Source organism: Carassius carassius, chromosome 11, assembly GCF_963082965.1.
Source record: "Carassius carassius chromosome 11, fCarCar2.1, whole genome shotgun sequence".
Classification (NCBI taxonomy): Eukaryota; Metazoa; Chordata; class Actinopteri; order Cypriniformes; family Cyprinidae; genus Carassius; species Carassius carassius.
In genome coordinates, this window is record NC_081765.1 from 2,201,225 (window position 1) to 2,219,889 (window position 18,665).

The following is an 18,665-nucleotide window of genomic DNA, read 5'->3' on the forward strand; positions in this document are numbered from 1 at the left end:
GGGGTGATATTTGATTCAAACTTAACTTTTGATCCTCATGTTCAGAACATGGTTAAAGTATCATTTTTTCACCTTAGAAACATTGCAAGACTACGTCCCATGTTGTCTTTTTCAGTGGCTGAAAAACTGATCAATACGTTTATCTTTTCTCGAATAGACTACTGTAATGCTTTGCTCGCGGGGGTCTCGAAATCTACTTTAGGCAGATTGCAGTATGTTCAAAACGCAGCTGCCAGAGTCCTGACAAGTTCCAGGACAAGTGAGCGAGTCAGGTTTCGCGTTGATTTTAAAATTATGCTTACCTACAAGGCCCTGCATTATTTAGCTCCAGAATATCTGACTGAACTTTTAACTGTCTACACCCCAATGCGTAATCTTCGTTCATCGGATTCTGGCTTTTTAACTATTCCTGTAACTCGTTTAAGCTCTATGGGTGACCGGGCCTTCTCTTCTGTGGCACCTAAAAAAAAAAAACATCCAAGATGGCAGCATGTCCACGTTTGTGTGTAACACGTTTTAGCTTGTCTTAAAATTATGTCAAAGATAATTTTATTTGTTTTATGTTTATCTACTTTTTTACCTATGGAGTTCACCGTCTTATGTTAAGACAAGCCGGGGATTGTTTGCTGATCGTGTGTGGTTTTATATCTCCACCAACGAAAGAGAAGAGCTGATCATGCTGGGATATCTTTATCTTTACTAACGAAGGGAAGACGCCAACCCACTGGATTAAATGTATTAGGCTCTACTTTGCTAAGGAAAGTGCTTATTTCATCAACGCTTGTGGCCTCGTCCATAAACTAGCGTTTTGAGAAATTGGTCGCTGTTTGTTGTTCTGGCACTGATCCTTTTCTGTTTGTCTTTTTTTTTTTTTTTTTTGGTGCGGGACACGGTTTGACGTCAGCGTGGATCCCTCTTTTTTGCATCGTGGTGTCGGGCAGCGCTCTGTGAAAAGAGTTGGAGTACCACAAGACTACACGTCAGCAAAGAAACCTTCATATTCTTATTTTATTTTTGGTTGTCGGCTCAGTTGAACTTTGAAAGGACAATGCGGTTAGTTTCATCTAATTGCGCGGCTGTGGTGGCATTTCTGGTTGTGATACTCTACCAGGGAAACAGCGGCTACAGGTATGACTCAGACTTTTCATCATATAACGATATTTTTTTAACTTTAAAATGGACAAATTGGAATTGGTATATATACAATATATCATATCAAATTGGTATATAAATTGGTAAATATACAAACTTTAACGTTCTCTCAACCTGCCGTTTGAAGTCACTGCTTTCTAGCTTTGTGTACGTTTCTGTTCAAACAAATAAGGAGCCCAGCATCTTCAACTGTTCCACTTGTTTGAATTTTTCTGTTGGAAATGTAAGTGAAACAGTAAGGCGTCGGAGTTTTATAGTTCTTATGTTACAGATATCAGGAAATGTATTACCAAATCCTGGTCCTTTTAATGACACTTCCCTAACGTTTAAAGTTCCTGCAGATTTTAAATCTAGATCAGGACTAGGTTTTATTCATATGAATGTGAGAAGCCTGCTTCCTAAGTTGGACTTGGTGCGTATCTGGGCAAAAAATACCAGTACTGATGTTGTAGTAATATCCTAAACATGGCTTAAAAAAACTGTTTCAGATAATGCCATAGATATTGATGGTTATACTGTTTATAGGACTGATAGACCAAAAAGGGGAGGGGGGGTAGCAATTTATGTTAAGGACAGTTTCGAAGTTACTGTGTTGCTCTCTGAGTTAGTAGTTAAAAAGTATGAATTATTAGCTTTAAATCTTATCGTTCCCAAGACTTTACATCTTACTGTAGTTGGTTGCTACAGACCCCCATCAGCTAGTACTGATGCCATTTCCTCTCTGATGCACTCGGTGACTTCTTTGAACTACAAGGAGCTTGTTCTTCTCTGTGATTTTAATGTGAACTGGCTACAGTCAGTATCTGATTGTTTCAAAGCAATTTGTGACTCTTTAAATCTCTTTTAGCTAGTTGAGACACCTACTAGACCTAACTTGAAGGATTACAAAAAGTCCACATTAATTGATCTCATTTTTAGCAATTTGCCTCATAAGTACTCTTTGGCCTCTGTATATGCTAATGATGTAAGTGATCACTGCGTCGTAGCCATAGTCAGAGATACCAAATTACCTAAGCATAAACCACGTATTATCACTAGACGATGTACACGACACTTTATTGAACAAGCCTTTCTTTTTGATGTAGCACGCTATGATTGGGACAGGATTTTTCTTATTCCCGATGTTGAGTCTGCCTGGAAATACTTTTATGATGAATTCTTATCAATCATCAACAGGCATGCACCTTTTAAAAAATTCTGTGTTAAAGGTAGGGATAATCCCTGGTTTTCCGAAACCCTTTCTGTTCAAATTCGTGAGCGGGATGTTGCTTGGGCAAAAGCTAGACAATCTGATGTTGGCTCCGATTGGATCCGTTTTAGGCAGCTCCGGAATAAAAGCATTGGCCGCTATTAGAAAAGCAAAGGCTGATTATTTTATTGAAAATACTACCATTAACTCAAATAATCCCAAGAAAATTTGGCAGAATATAAAACTGATATCAGGTAGTAAAAACAAGTCTAGCTTTCCTTCATGTATAAAAATGGATTCCACTAGCATATCAGATCAAGAACATATGCTCAATTGCTTTAATAAGCATTTTGTTCCCTCTGGGTTTCTATTTGAATAACTAAGTTTTACAATGATTTTACAAATTTTTCTGATTCTGATTTTATTAATGCAGAAAGTCATCAAGAAAAGGAAGAGTTTAGATTTAAACAAATTAAGAGCACTGACGTTTATAAAGCACTCTTGTTTGCTTGACATAAACAAATCCTCAGGTCCTGATTGTGTGGAGCCTGTGTATCTGAAACTAGCAGCAGATTATATCCGCTTTAACTTATATTTTTAATCTTTCTTTAAATAATGGTGTTATTCCAGAAATTTGGAAGTCAGCATTTGTTGTTCCTTTATTAAAAGGGGGGGGGGGGGGGGGGTCCCACTATAATGAATAATTACAGACCAATCTCAAAGCTCTGCGTTTTATCAAAGATATTAGAAAGCCTTATTAGTGAACAGTTGACATGCTATTTGAATGCAAACAGAGTGTTGTCTATCAATCAATCTGGGTTTCGCAAAAAACACAGTACTACAACGGCTATTTTGAAAGTTTTAAATGATATTGTAGGGTCAATGGATAATGGTGAATTTTGTGCCTCGCTTTTCATTGATTTATCAAAGGCTTTCGATACAGTGGATCATGGAATATTGCTGCACAGATTGAAGGTTGTTGGTTTATCAAGTCACGTTATTCCTTGGTTTAAAAACTATTTGAGTGGAAGAACCCAGTGTGTTCAAGCCGAAGGTAAACAATCTGATTCATTAGAGATTTCCAAAGGTGTTCCCCAAGGATCGGTGCTGGGGCCCCTTTTATTCACCATTTATATAAATAGCCTTGATTATGACATTCAGGATGCCAACTTTCATTTTTATGCCGATGATTCTGTCGTGTATAGCAGCGCTTCCTCTGGACAACAAGCCTTGTCTAAGCTTCAGTCAGCCTTTAATATCATTCAGTTAAGGCTTCACAGTTTAAAACTTGTTCTGAATACTGATAAAACCAAGTATATGTTATTTTCCAATTCAAAAAAACTTTTAGTATCTCTTTTAGTATAATTTAGTATCTCTTCAGACCTTTCAAGGTACAGTGATTGAATTAGTAAAAGAGTACAAATATCTAGGCATCATAGTTGATGATGCCCTATCTTTTAGCTCTCATATCACTCAACTGAAGAATAAACTGAAAATCAAGCTTGGGTTTTATTTCAGGAACAAGTTTTGCTTTTCTTTTAATGTAAAAAAAGAAATTAGTCTCTGCTACTTTTCTCCCTGTCCTTGATTACGCTGATGTTGTATATCAGTTTGAACCTTATTATCTTCTTTCTTCCTTAGATGCAGTTTATCATGGTGCTCTAAGGTTTATATCAAATTGTAAATCTTCAACTCATCATTGCACCTTGTATCACAGAGAAGGTTTGCCTTCTCTGTCTACCAGAAGAAAAACGCACTGGTACTTAATTATTTACAAAGCCATCTTGGGGTTGTTGCCTTCTTATCTTTGTTGTCTTATGCAACAGAAAATTATCAAGAATTATTTTCTTTGTTCGCAAAACTTTTATACTCTTTCTGTTCCTTTAATCCGAACTGAGCTAGGTAAGAAGTCTTTTATGTATGCAGCGCCGTTTGATTGGAATTTCCTCCAATCTAAATTAAAATTAGAAAATCTGCTGACTCTAGACCATTTCAAATCAGTTATCCGGCAAATGAAAGTTGATCTAACTATATGCAACTGCTTTTAAGTGTCTTTAATCTGTTTGTGTGATGTTTATCTGTGATGGAATTGATTGTACCGCTGCACATTTTGGCCAGGACACTCCTGTGAAAGAGATTTTTAATCTCAGAGAGCTTTTTCTGGTTAAATAAAGGTTAAATAAAAATAAAAAAAACTCTGGAACTCTCTTCCTACTGAAATCAGACAGGCTGAATCCCTTAGTATTTTTAAATGTTCTCTTAAAATGTATTTTTTCCGGTTAGCATATATGTGATACAGTATGTTTCTTTGATGGTCAATCTCAATGTATTTTTATTTGTTTTTTATTGATTTAATTTTTTTTTTCTGTATGCCTTGGTAAAGCGCTTTGAGATGTAACTTTTAAAGGCGCTATAGAAAATAAAGTTTATTATTATTATTATTGAGTCTAAGAGGAGTCAAATAAAACCTGTGTATGATTTGTGTAAATTGTCCTCTAGCTTCATGTAAAAATGAGTCTTTTCCAGTCTTTGACCCCGATTACAATCCCAATGTCCTTTTCCCATATTCTCTTTAAATTAATGCAGTGATTGCTGAGTATGTGTTTGTTCGTCCTGTAGAATACAGAGGTTTTTTGTTGGGGATGAGGCAGTGTTAGGAAGTCAAAGATGTGGTTTCTGTCAATGTGCTGAAATTTTGTGGAAACAAATTATGATTTGAAGGTATTTCCAGAAATTATATTTTTCCCTTTAAATTATACTTCTGTACAATATTATTATAAGACATAAATACACCCTGTTCAAACAAATCTGTCTATGGAAGTAAAATAATGACATATGTCTTTGAAACAAAAAAGCATGCTGAATAGCACTAACTACAAAAAAAATGCATTGCATTAACAGTACTTGCATTTTTATATCTTGTATTTCCAGGGCTTGCATTTTTAGGTCCTGAAATTTAACATAGTTGTTCGTTTAAGCTGTGAATATTTCAATTCAAAATATTTCACACACCTTTTCATAATTAAAAAATCAATAATTCATATTCCCGTTCCAGAATTCACTTCCAAAATATTCAATCGGTTTAAAAATACAATGTATAATATTCAACAGGCAATATTCGGTAAATTTTATTTCACTTTCCAAATTCGCTTCCACAAATTCAGTGATTAAAGGTCCCATTTTCATGCTTTTTTGAAGCTTTGATTGTGTTTACAGTGTGCAATAAAACATGTGTTCATGTTTCGCATGTAAAAAAACACACAATTCACCTATCTGTATACCGCTGTTTACACTGTCATAAAAACGGGCTGATGACTTCCTTGTTCTGTGAAGTCCCTCCTTCAGAAATACGTAACAAGTTCTGAACGTGCCAGCGGTTCCTGTGTTGTGATTCGACACCAGCTTAGAGCATGCTGCCCTCCTGGAAACGCGATTGGACTAGTTTTGAGACGCAAGTGGGCAGGATTTGTTTTGAAAACCTGCCAATCCTGATGTGAACCATAGACAGTAAAAGAACGCACGTGCTGAAGATGTACTTATAATCACAGAAGCGTTTTTACTGACGAGATGCGAATGAAAATCGCATTCGATTTTTTTGCACAGCCCTAACATCTAGTTAACAAAGCTAAAGAGCGTTGCCCTTTGTGTAATAAGTTACAGAACCTGTTAAACGCACCAACCTAAATAATAAAATACACTTACTGGTTGTGGTCCATAAACCTCCAGACAAAGAGGGAACTGCTCCATCTTTCAAGAATAATCTTTGTGCAAATCCGGGAATTAAACTGATTGAGATTGAGGAAGCTTGCTGTCCTCAGCAAAATGTGATGCACATAGTTTTACATGTGGATTATAATTTTCGGGGACCGAGTTAAACATAACTTGTAACCATTAATCTCCAAGTACAGCGTCCCTGGGAAGCCCAAACAAAGGTGATTGGACTCCGAGATGAAAATAACAGCGTTTCGACGACATGGCGACAAACACAACTCGTCCTCTTCTCCGTCGGAGTGCAACAAGTCCACGCCCCTTTTTGTGTATTCCTTAGTGTGGAGGTTAGTCAAAAAACTGTTTTAGTGACATCATTACTGCAGGAACTAGAGGGATGTAGTCCAAACAGGTCATTTTTTGTAGGCAGATTCTGTTAAATAAAATATCTCGCTTGGCATTGAACTTTGAGCTTTAGAATTTACAGATATTATTTATACTCTAACAACAACATTACACACTAACTAAAGTTTAAAACATGGGATCATGAAGAATGGGACATTTAAAATTCGGCAGATAATTCACCCTTTCACATCCGGGAGTTGCAGGAATAGCAGTAGAGCCCAGAGGCATGATCTCCACCTGCTGGTGAAGGACTGACAGCAGATGATCTTTCTTTGTGATCTTTCTTTCTTCGTTCTTTGTGATCCCAGCAGCAGCAAGATGCTGCTGGGCAAGGCAGCAAGGCTGCTGATTAATTTTTAATACTGTGATATAAGACCTCAGCTCTCAGAACACACTTTATTGATGATTATACAAACTATATAGACAGTTAAGCAGATGTAAAATATGAACGAACGCTCAAGAGATGCAGGTTTCTTAGCTGAGCGCTGATAACAACTTGGGTTGTCCTTGTCTTCTTTAGTCCGGATGACATGGTGTCCCAGTTTTCCAAAAAGAACTTCAAATTTTGATTAATCTGACCACAGAATAGTTTTTCACTTTGCCACTCTCCATTTTAAATGAGCCTTGGCCCAGAGAAAATGCCTGCGCTTCTGGATCATGTTAAGATATGGCTTCTTTTTTGACCTATAGAGTTTTAGCCGGCAACTGCGAATGGCACGGTGGATTATGTTCACCGACAATGTTTTCTGGAAGTATTCCTGAGCCAATGCTGTGATTTCCATTACAGTATCATTCCTGTATGTGATGCAGTGCCATCAAAGTGCCCGAAGATCACGGCATCCAGTATGGTTTTCCGGCCTTGACCCTTACACACAGAGATTGTTCCAGATTCTCTGAATCTTTGAATGATATTATGCACTGTAGATGATGATAACTTCAAACTCTTTGCAATTTTTCTCTGAGAAACTCCTTTCTGATATTGCTCCACTATTTTTGTCCACAGCATTGGGGGAATTGGAGATCCTCTGCCCATCTTGACTTCTGAGAGACACTGCCACTCAGAGAGGCTCTTTTTATACCCAATCATGTTGCCAATTGACCTAATAAGTTGCAAGTTGGTCCTCCAGCTGTTCCTTATATGTACATTTAACTTGAGGCAGGCAAAGAGTGTTTTGCCCAGTATGTTCCTATTAAAGTGTTGATTGATTCTCTATTCCATTGCCAATCAGTGCAGGAACAATATAAGCAAGTACACTCCAGTAATGGTTCTAAGGATATTCTTAAGGATGTGTGGGATGGCAAAAATATGGCTCAGAATGTGCTCTTCCAGACGGAGAGCTAATCACTGAGCTTGATCATGTATCAGGATGCATTTGAAGTGGTAAACCCACTGGGATCTGGAAAGAAATAAACATAATATGCTTGCAGTGTATCTTAACAGATTTAATGCCACGCAACAGATCCAGCACTGATCAAATGCAACTTGTTCTTCTCTGTAAAAAACACATTTTTAAGTATTTTGGTCAAGACTTGGTTATGGGCACTCATGTCAATGGCCTTAAAGATCTTGAGCTCAATAGTGTTACCCTGTCTGATGGAAAGGTTTACAAGAGACCAGGACAACTAGAGCCCCAGATACAGATCCCCTGTAAAGACCTTGTCTCAGAGGAGCACCAGGACAAGACCACAGGAAACAGATGATTCTTCTGCACAATCTGACTTTGCTGCAGCCTGGAATTGAACTACTGGTTTTGTCTGGTCAGAGGAGAACTGGCCCCCCAACTGAGCCTGGTTTCTCCCAAGGTTTTTTTTCTCCATTCTGTCACCGATGGAGTTTCGGTTCCTTGCCGATGTCGCTTCTGGCTTAGTTGGGGTCAGTTCATCTACAGCGATATCGTTGACTTGATTGCAAATAAATGCACAGACACTATTTTACTGAACAGAGATGACATAACTGAATTCAATGATGAACTTCCTTTAACTGTCACTTTGCATTATTGACTAATTGCATTATTGTTTTGCTAATGAATGTTGTTCAGTTGCTTTGATGCAATGTATTTTGTTTAAAGCGCTATATAAATAAAGGTGACTTGACTTGAAGGTATTGTGTCCTCTGATCTGGCACTGTACATTAACCATCTTATGGTATAAAGCTAACCCCACTCGTGCACAATGCCTGACTGTGGTTCAAAATATCATCATGCTAAACAATTCAGGCAACATTTTGGATTAAAATCTCCTTCTGTCCTTTCCCCTATTTGCAATAACCACCTCTTTTTACCTTCTTTGCTAGACCCAACTTTTAAATTATGGAAAAAGAAAGGTCTGGTCTCTTTTTGTGATCTCTTCCTAGACAAAATATTTGGTAGTTGGGAAAACCTTGTTACTAAATTTAGCTTATATATTCATGGTCGATTCAGATATTTCCAACTTCGTAGTTTTGTAAAAATTAATTTTACATCCTTTCCTAACCTACCCGAGGAGATAATATAATGTCTTCATCAGCGTCACAAAACAGCATTGGACCAATTTACAATCTTTTACTCTCTTCGCAGGTATCTTCCCTTTCATTTAACAGTGTGACTATAGAAATATACTGTATTTCTGGTTAAAGACTACTACCGTAAAGTCATTTTACGTATGAATATCGTAAAAATAATGGTATACTGCTGGTGTCTCTGCTGCCAGCTCTTTACTGTTATTTCACAGATTTTTCTTTTACAGTGTAGGCTATTTCTAATGATAAAATATAATTATTGCTGTTATCTATGAAAGAAAGGCAGAAAAAAGTAAGTGCTTTGTTTTTTTGTTTTTTTATTCAGATACCAAATTAGTCAAAAAGTATATAAACAATGCCATCAAGCATGCAAGCTGTTATCAAAGGCAAAGGAGGCCATTTATTTTTTTTTATTATTTGAATAAATACTATTTAGTTGTTTCGGTTTGTTATTTGCCAAATAAATGACAATAACATCTTTAGATTAAGATTTTTTTTTGACAGAATCTTAAAATTTTAGTGTTTTATCTACTATGACAGGTGGTCTAATGAATTGTTAAGCACTGAATATTTTTTATAGCATTCAGGTGGCACATTTGTTTGAATGATAGAATGTGGAATAGTGAGGTTTTTTTTCAATAAAATTTAAATAAAGAAATGAAGATATTACAATCAACTGATTAATTGATTAATTAATATCCAATTAATACAAATAAAACAATCAGCCAACTAATCGATTATCAAAATAATCATTAGTTGCAGCCCTAATACACACACACAGACAAATACCTTGCTACATGTACTGTGTTAAGCTAACCGAGACCCGTCATTTCAAATCCTGAAGGTATAACCCCTCACACTTTAAAGATCACTGATCAGATCAGGGTGGTTCTTTTATATTTGCTGAGCTGGAAGTCTTCTAAGAACCCCTAAGTTTGTGCCTTGTCTTTCTATTCACCAAAGATCCTCAGATTTCAGCTGATGTCTCCATATCTCTGCGCTTTTCTCTCATCATTTTCCATCTCAGAGAAAAATCTTCTAACCACCACTGAGTCACAGTAACATCTTTGTACATCATCACTCTTCAAACCCGGAAGATTGTGATCGCGATTCCAACACCAACAAACCTTTGAAACATCAAGACTTTCATCTGAGACTGCATTTAGACACTTCAACAGCCAAGGCAATGCAAGTATCGTACATTTAACTAAACGACATAGAGGTCTAGCATAACATGTACCTGTTGTAAAACTGCGCAGATGGTTTCACTCCGGTGGAAACTGACTCCTTTTCGTGCTGCATTCACTAGTTTCTTTAATGGTTTCATTCATCCACTTCTACTTCCCCATGTATGAGTGATTGTATGTTTGTTTGTTTAGATTAGATATGTGTTAGTGTTTAGTTAATACAACTTTGTTTCTGGTTCTGTTTGTGAATAGTGTCCCTTTTACATTCCAATCTATAGCTACATGCTCTAATGCATTAGTACTGTAAGAATAATTTTTTCTATGGCCACAAAAATATCTTAGAATTGATATTAAGTTCAAATTAAACTGAATGTTCACTGAACAAACACATTAGTTGATTGTAATATTTTTTCTGCTACAGTTACTACTGGCAGCTGAGGTAAATAATTGTAATTAATTATAATTATTTGTAATTATTTATATACATTTCCCCTTTTCCCTAATTCATATCTCGCCCTGAGGGGCTTCCTTATATCTAAGCTCCATGTGAACATTCTGCACATGTACTGAGCTTGAGTTCTCTTCTTGTTGAGTTGAGTAACTCTGCTCTTGGAATCCTGCTCTGCAGTCATGATAGGGAAGTCCATAGTCGGCCTGACAACCTGTTATACATTTCCCTGTTGTTATGGTTGAACCAGTTAATCTCTCCTCTCTTTGAGTCATCTGGGTAAACTGTTTCCCCTGAGGCATGAGTGTGATGGTACTTCCTTCATTCTTAAGGCCTATTATTGAGCACTCACTCTGAGGAGCCCCAATGACCTTAAGGTTAGATTATTGTAATCCTTTATTGGGTGGTTGTTCTGCACGCTTAATAAACAAACTCCAACTAGTACAAAATGCAGCAGCTAGTTCTTACTAGAACCAGGAACTATGACCATATTAGCCAATGAGATGATTATATACAGGTGCATCTCAAAAAATTAGAATGTCAAGGAAAAGTTTATTTCAGTAATTCAACTCAAATTGTGAAATTTGTGTAATAAATGAAGTCAATGCACACAGACTAAAGTAGTTTAAGTCTTTGGTTATTTTAATTGTGATGATTTTGGCTCACATTTAAGAAGAACCCACCAATTCATCTCAACAAATTAGAATACTTCTTAAGACCAATGAAAAATAAAATAAACATTTTTAGTGAATTGTTGGCCTTCTGGAAAGTATGTTCTTTTACTGTTCATGTACTCAATACTTATAATAAGCTCATTTTGCTTTAATTACTGCCTCAATTCGGCGTGGCATGGAGGTGATCAGTTTGTGACACTGCTGAGGTGGTATGGAAGCCCAGGTTTCTTTGAAAGTGGCCTTCAGCTCATCTGCATTGTTTGCTGGTCAGTCAAGCACACCAACACCATGGTCGTTTAACCAACTTTTGGTGCTTTTGGAAGTGTGGGCAGGTGCCAAATCCTTTCTTGGTAAACGGATGCAGTGACTTTGGTTTTCAAAAAACACAATGGACCAACACCAACAGATGATATTGCACCCCAAATGATCACAGGCTTTGGAAACTTAACACTAAGCTTAAGTAACTTGGGTTATGAGCTTCTTCACCCTTCCTCCAAAATCTAGGACCTTGGTTTCCAAATGAAATACAAAATTTTGCTCTCATCTGAAAAGAGGACTTTAGACCACTGGGCAACAGTCCAGTTCTTCTTCTTCTTAGCTCAGGTAAGACGCCTCTGATGTTGTCTGTGGTTCAGCAAATTCCTTGACATGTCTGTGTGTGGTGGCTCCTGATGCCTTGACCCCAGCCTCAGTCCATTCCTTTTGAAGTTCAATCAAATTCTTGAATCGAGTTTGCTTGACAATCCTCATAAGGCTGCAGTTCTCTCGGTTGGTTGTGCATCTTTTTCTTCCACACTTTTTCCTTCCACTCAACTGTCTATTAACATGCTTGGATACAGCACTCTGTGAACAGCAAGCTTCTTTGGCAATGAATTGTTTGTGGCTTACCCTCCTTGTGAAGGGTGTCAAGGATTGTCTTATGGACACCTGTCAGATCAGCAGTCTTCCCCATGATGGCTCAGGAAATCTTTGCAGGTTTTGAGTTGATTAGCTGATTGGCATGTCATCATATTCTGATTTGTTGAGATAGTGAATTGGTGGGTTTTTGTTAAATGCGAGCCAAAATCATCACAATTAAAAGAACCAACGACTTAAACTAGTCTGTGTGCACTAAATTTATTTAATACATGAGTTTCACAATTTGAGTTGAATTACTGAAAAAAACTTTTCCACGACATTGTAATTTATTGAGATGCACTTGTATAACACATTTGAGTAAATACATTTGTTCTTCAATTGTGGAAATTAAGGGTATACTTACATGACAACAATGTACTAAAAACTAAACATTCTGTCCTCAAATATTCCTGGATGAGTTATTGCACCGGGTGAAGCATACATGAATATTCATCAGTTTCCTGTTCTGAGTTAAAACAATGTAGTAAAAATTGTGTATGCTCCAAGCATCACAAAAACAAAACACAACTGTTTTTTGAATAGGTGTTTGTAAGGCTTTTTTTATGTTTCAGTGTCAAAGGAATGTACAGTAAGCTTGGAACAATAGACATATTTGGAGACAGTTCTAGCCAAGCAACTCTATAAAATAATTATATTACATGTACAAGTAAATATGAAGGTAAATAACTTAGAAGTTTTGTTTAATTTTTGTGACACTTTCAGAAAGTTGTTCACAAAGAGCGAGACAGCATTAAGTTTCGTTATTTTACAGAAGTAAAACATTCTGTTATTATTAGTGAGTGTACACAAATGAAAGTAGACACTTTACCATTTTGAATTATGTCTTACTCTTATCTGTGTGGCCAAAAATGACTAAGTTTGTTAAAATCATTAATTTTAAGTTTCTTTTAAAGTTCACAGCACATTCTGATTCTGATTTTATCACTTTCTGTTTGTTGCTGCAGTGTGTCTTGAGTTTGAACTCACATTAATTCTTTATCGTCTATTTTTTATCTTAAAATCAATTTTATAAACCATAATTTTCGTTTCTATAACGTGTGAATATATCCTATATCATGTTCTATAAAAAAAAACAATCAGAGCGCCTTGTTATCAATAGGTTTATTTTGATTTCTTATTGTCATAGTGTAAAGAACAGAAACTGCTCTTTGTTAATAATTGGAATCTTTTCTGGGAGCGTCCTAGGCTCTTTCGCGCTGATGGCCTTCAGCCCGGCAGAGTCGAAGGAGAATATTGTGGAATAAAATCTCCAGGACGCTACGCTCCATGTGGCTAGTAAGCCAATTCTCAAATAACTGCCATGATGGCTTTTGTTTTACCCACTTAAATGATAGAAGTACTTGCGCTGTGTATTAAATCTGTGTCTGTTCCCCAAATAGTGATGTCAAAATATAAATTTAATGTAGCAACTAGAAAATATCTGATCCTGATTAAACCAGAAAAAATTAAAATAAATGAATAAAAACACATTTTTTAGTTTGGGCTCATAAACATTAAATCACTCACACCCAAAGCAGTTATTGTAAATGAAATGATCACAGACAATAGTTTTGATGTACTCTGCTTGACTGAAACCTGGCTAAAACCAAATGATTATATTGGTCGAAATGAGTCTACTCCACCAAACTACTGTTATAAGAATGAGCCCCATCAGACTGGTCGTGGCGGAGGTGTCGCAACAATATAAAGTGGTATTCTCAATGTTACCCAGAAAACAGGATACAGGTTTAACTCATTCGAAATACTTCTGCTTAATGTTACACTGTCAGATATGCAAAATAAATCTATTGTATCTCTTGCTCTGGCTACTGTGTATAGACCACCAGGGCCGTATACAGAATTCCTAAAATAATTAGCAGATTTCCTCTCAGACCTATTCGTTTTTTTGTTGATAAAGTGCTAATTGTTTGAGATTTTAACATTCACTTTGATAATACAAATGATGCATTAGGACTTGCATTTACTGACCTAATAAACTCTTTTGGAGTCAAGCAAAATGTCACCGGGTTCACTCATCATTCTAATCATACACTAGATTTAATGATATCGCATGGAATTGATCTTACTGATATAAATATCGTACCTCAAAGTGATGATGTTACTGACTTTTTCTTTGTATTGTGTATGCTGCGTATCACTGATAATAGCTTAATAGTTATTAAGCCTCTTATTAAGAAACCACAACTAGATCCTAGTGAACTGGCAAATTATAGGCCCATTTCAAATCTTCCATTTATGTCTAAAATTTTTGAAAAAGTTGTGTCTGCTCAATTGTGCTCCTTCCTGCAAAAAATAAATAAATAAATATCTGGCTTTAAGATGATTTAGACCTTACCTGTCCGATCGTTACCGCTTTGTTTGTTTAAATGGGGAGTCATCTCATTTATCACCAGTAAAATATGGAGTGCCACAAGGATCTGTCCTAGGTCCTCAGCTATTTTCAATATATATATGTTGCCCCTTGGTAATATTATTAGAAAATGCGGGATAAGTTTCCACTGTTATGGTGATGATACTCAACTATATATCTCAACGAGACCAGATGAAACATCTTAATTATCTAAGCTAACAGACTGTGTTAAAAATGTAAAAGATTGATTAACCAATAATCATATTAAATCATATTAAAGACAGAGATATTATTTAATGGACAAAAAAAAAAACAGTACACAGAATATCGTAGATTACAATTTGCAGCTAGACGAATGTACTATTACTTCCTCTACAGTAAAAAATCAGGGTGTTATATTAGACAGCAACTTGTCTTTTGCAAAACCATATTTCCCATATTACAAAAACAGTATTCTTCCATCTTAGAAACACTGCCAAGCTATGAAATATGTTACCTGTTTCTGATGCAGAAAAGCTAGTTCATGCATTCATGACCTCTAGACTGGACTATTGTAATGCACTGCTCGGTGCTTGTCCTGCATCTTCAATAAACAAGCTACAGTAGTCCAAAATGCAGCAGCTAGAGTCCTTTCCAAGTCAAGAAAATATGATCATATTACCCCAATTTTACACTCTCTGTATTGGCTACCTATTAGGTTCGCTACAATCCATCACGCTCCCTAAGGTCACAAAACGCTAGACTTATGGTAGTCCCTAGGATAACAAAGTCCACTAAAGGAGGTAGAGATTTTTCGCATTTGGCTCCCAAACTCTGGAATAGCCTTCTTGATAATGTTCGGGGTTCGGACACACTCTCTCTGTTTAAATCTAGATTAAAAACACACCTCTTTCACCAAGCATTCAAATAATGCATCTCATAATTTTGGACAGCAGTTATGTCTGATCAAATGTGCATTATTATTCTGTAGCTTGGGTAAAACTAATTAATTTTACTTGGTTGGAACAGCAGCTACGCTAATTTTGTCTCTATTTGTTTCTCTGTTTTGCCGGATTTACACAAGCTCCAGTCTGGATCCAGAACACCTGATAAGAGATGATGCCAACCCTTTAGAGGACCTCAGATGATGCTAACCCTGAAACAACATACAGAACTAACAAATATTGCTATAAGTTTGATTGCATCATAAAATAACTGCTGTTAACAGTGCTCATCATCTGTTTGATTACGTCTTTAATTGTTTTTTCTGTACATTTCTGTCATATGCACATAAACTGACAGTCACCACTGATAAGCTACTACTAAATATTGTAGAAACTTAATTTTCTGTAAAGTTGCTTTGCAATGATTTGTATTGTAAAATGCACTATACAAATAAACTTGAATTGAACTGAACCTTCACTGACTCCAAAAGGATGATTGCTGGACCATCACAATCCATTAATTCTGAATAATTTATTTACCACATATTTTAATTATCTATTTGCCAAAGAATAAATAAATAAGTAAAGCGTTTAATAGGAGATAAATGATCAAAGAAAATGTCTGCAAAGAAAATGCAAAACTAGTGAAAAAATAATTTCTTCCTGCACTGTAACAAAAACATGACATTGGGTATACAACACATTAATTACCTTCTGTTGAGAGAGCTGGGAGGAAAGGCGTTTGGCCTCTAGCATGTCCCGTAGTTGCTCATATTGGATCACTTTACATTTTGAATGTCCCAGACCCACTTGTATTTTTTGAGGCAACTTTTCTAGGTAATAAAAAAAAAGTAATTCAAAGGACTGTGCATGTAATTAGTGCATATTAGTCAATTAAATGTCAGTCAATACAAAGTTTATATCAGATTTTATATTCATAGTCTGTATACAGAACAACTCTAAACTGCAGAATTCAAGAATGTCTGTACAGAAGTGCTTATACATATAGATACACATTATTTCTGCAGGTCAAAGTTGTTGAGGGGAATGAATGACAGCTGGTGCTGACAGATCTTTTTCTGGATAAAATGAAAGTCTGACCACAGCTGCCTACCTGTGTCTTTAGAGCAGTAGTTTGTGACGGAAGAACACAAATCTCTGCTACTCATCTGTGAATAAAATGTAAATATGATTACATATGTAGGACTTTTATGAATGTAAAATCAATGCAATGTATTTGACAGGTTTAAATATAATTAATATTCAGTAATATTTTCGATTTAACTTCACTGGCATTATCGGATGAAAACTAAATTTGAACTGAACTGAGCTGGATTTGCAACAACGACGTTTTCTAAACTGGATCGAATCAACATTGAACAGATTTGAGCTGAATACAACTGCCGTATAATTAATTGACTTTGTAATATTGAGTCACTAAACTGAAATGAAACAGCTGAATAATGGCACTATTGTCGATGCTACATCTAAAATTCAAGTCGTTTCTAAATGGTTGATTTTATCAACACTGTTATTTTCCTGTTTATCAATGTGAAGTTGTTTTGAAACGATGTGCATTGAATAAAGCACTGTGTATTAAATGTGACGTAACTGCACTTTACGAGACGTGTTTATTTGAAGAGAACATCTGCAAACTAGGCCATTGTTTGTATCCGTTTCGATCGTCTAAATGAACTAATATCATTTACAGTGATTTTCTCTGAATAGCTTCACTCAAACAGTGTCCAACTGATAGTATTAACTGCTGTGTAATTTACCGAATTTATTTATTGGAATTATGCAAATCTAAAGTTTTTATTTTTAAACATCTTAAAATCTTTCTTTGATTTTGAAAAACTACTGGCAACTATGAAAAAGGAGGAAAATAACTTCAAACAGCACACATAAGCCCTTACACAGAATAAAGGCATATTAAAAACATCATTACCTTTATGATCCAGTTGCAAAGACTGTTGTGTATCCAGTGTAACCATGGACACCGTTTTCTACTCTCCTATTGGCCAATTCAACAACACAGCCGACCAACCAAGCTGCCGCTTTACATGGTGTGGGCCAATGGCATGCAAGGCTTAAATCCCAGGGTGAGCTGACGTCACGCGTCGTATTCCGCGTGTCCGGAGAGCAGCGCAATATGGACTTAGGTCTCTGCAGAGCTAAAGTGGGCGTTTATGACGTTATGGGTGTTGTCAAACTGCTGGGTGTTTCTAAATCATGCAATCAAAATGATCCCCCTTACCTAACCCCACCCCTAAACCGACATCACCATGACGTCAGCCAATCAGGTATCATAGTCTAGAAACACCCTGATCTGTCTGATAACTCCCATTACTTTCCTGCAGGGACCTAGTTATACTTGCTGAGAGGAGGGTTTTCTCGAGCTCCTGGAGTATGGCAGTGGATTCACGGAACTAACAAATGAGATCCGACAGAGGAGAATGTCTCTTTTCGATGTGATTTAATATTTAAACATATCGTCTTGGATTAAACAAGTGCTACGAAAGGTAATGAAGACGAATTATGAGTATTTTTTTGACAAACTGCGATGTGCGACTTAATTTAACGGTGAAAGTTTGAACGGGATGCGAATTATGAAGTTAGGCGAATGAAGTACGAGTTTTAACTACAGTTTTATAAATTGATTTTAATTTACGATTTTTTTACGGTAAGAGAGGGAGTTCAGTGCATGAGCGGGGGATATTAAGTTAATTCTATCTCGGTCTGTCTCCTGTAACTGTAACTATCTTAGCCAACCCAACACTCAGACCTTTTACTGCTAGAGTCCATTCTGTGTAAGTTAGCCTGTGCTAGATGTTACTCGCCTGTTTTATATTTCTCAGTCAGAGAGCACTTTTAGTGGGTATAAATATGTGTTTGCTCAAGGTGAGTGAGTAAGGCCAGGTGAGGACTGAGCAGGAATTCCGGGAATGTGAGGCGGCCTGGAGGCGGAGTTTAGAAAACCCAAAACAACAACAACTCTTACCTTGTGTACTTTAAAACACTGGTATTGACCATGAGTCACGTGGTCCATAATTGTGATGTGAGATGATGATAGGTTCAGGAAGTTTCCAAAAGGCTTATTCATCTTAAAATATACTGCAGAAAAAGTTTTGCTTATAGAAGCTAGAGAGTGTGGGTCAGCCTGTCCTGTATGCCACCTGTGACTTGTTTGTTGCTTACTCCAGATTCTCTTCTC

General features: G+C 36.5%; 2 protein-coding genes across 3 annotated transcripts in view; one reads left to right on the forward strand and one right to left on the reverse strand.

The window, feature by feature from the left end:
* Window positions 1–17,552, reverse strand: part of LOC132152616 (coiled-coil domain-containing protein 148-like) — a 92,122-nt gene extending 74,570 nt beyond the window's left edge. For both annotated transcript variants that reach the window (XM_059561376.1, XM_059561375.1), the window contains exons 1-3: window positions 17,400–17,552; window positions 16,566–16,620; window positions 16,163–16,284 (exon numbers count right to left, since the gene is read on the reverse strand). In XM_059561376.1, the coding sequence (XP_059417359.1) occupies window positions 16,163–16,284; window positions 16,566–16,620 (177 nt within the window). In that variant the 5' untranslated portion in view covers window positions 17,400–17,552. The remainder of the gene's footprint in view (window positions 1–16,162; window positions 16,285–16,565; window positions 16,621–17,399) is intronic.
* Window positions 17,553–17,834: 282 nt separating this feature from the next.
* Window positions 17,835–18,665, forward strand: part of LOC132152620 (plakophilin-4-like) — a 78,800-nt gene continuing 77,969 nt past the window's right edge. The window contains exon 1 of the mRNA XM_059561378.1: window positions 17,835–17,973. The gene's annotated coding sequence lies outside the window, so the exon portion shown is untranslated. The remainder of the gene's footprint in view (window positions 17,974–18,665) is intronic.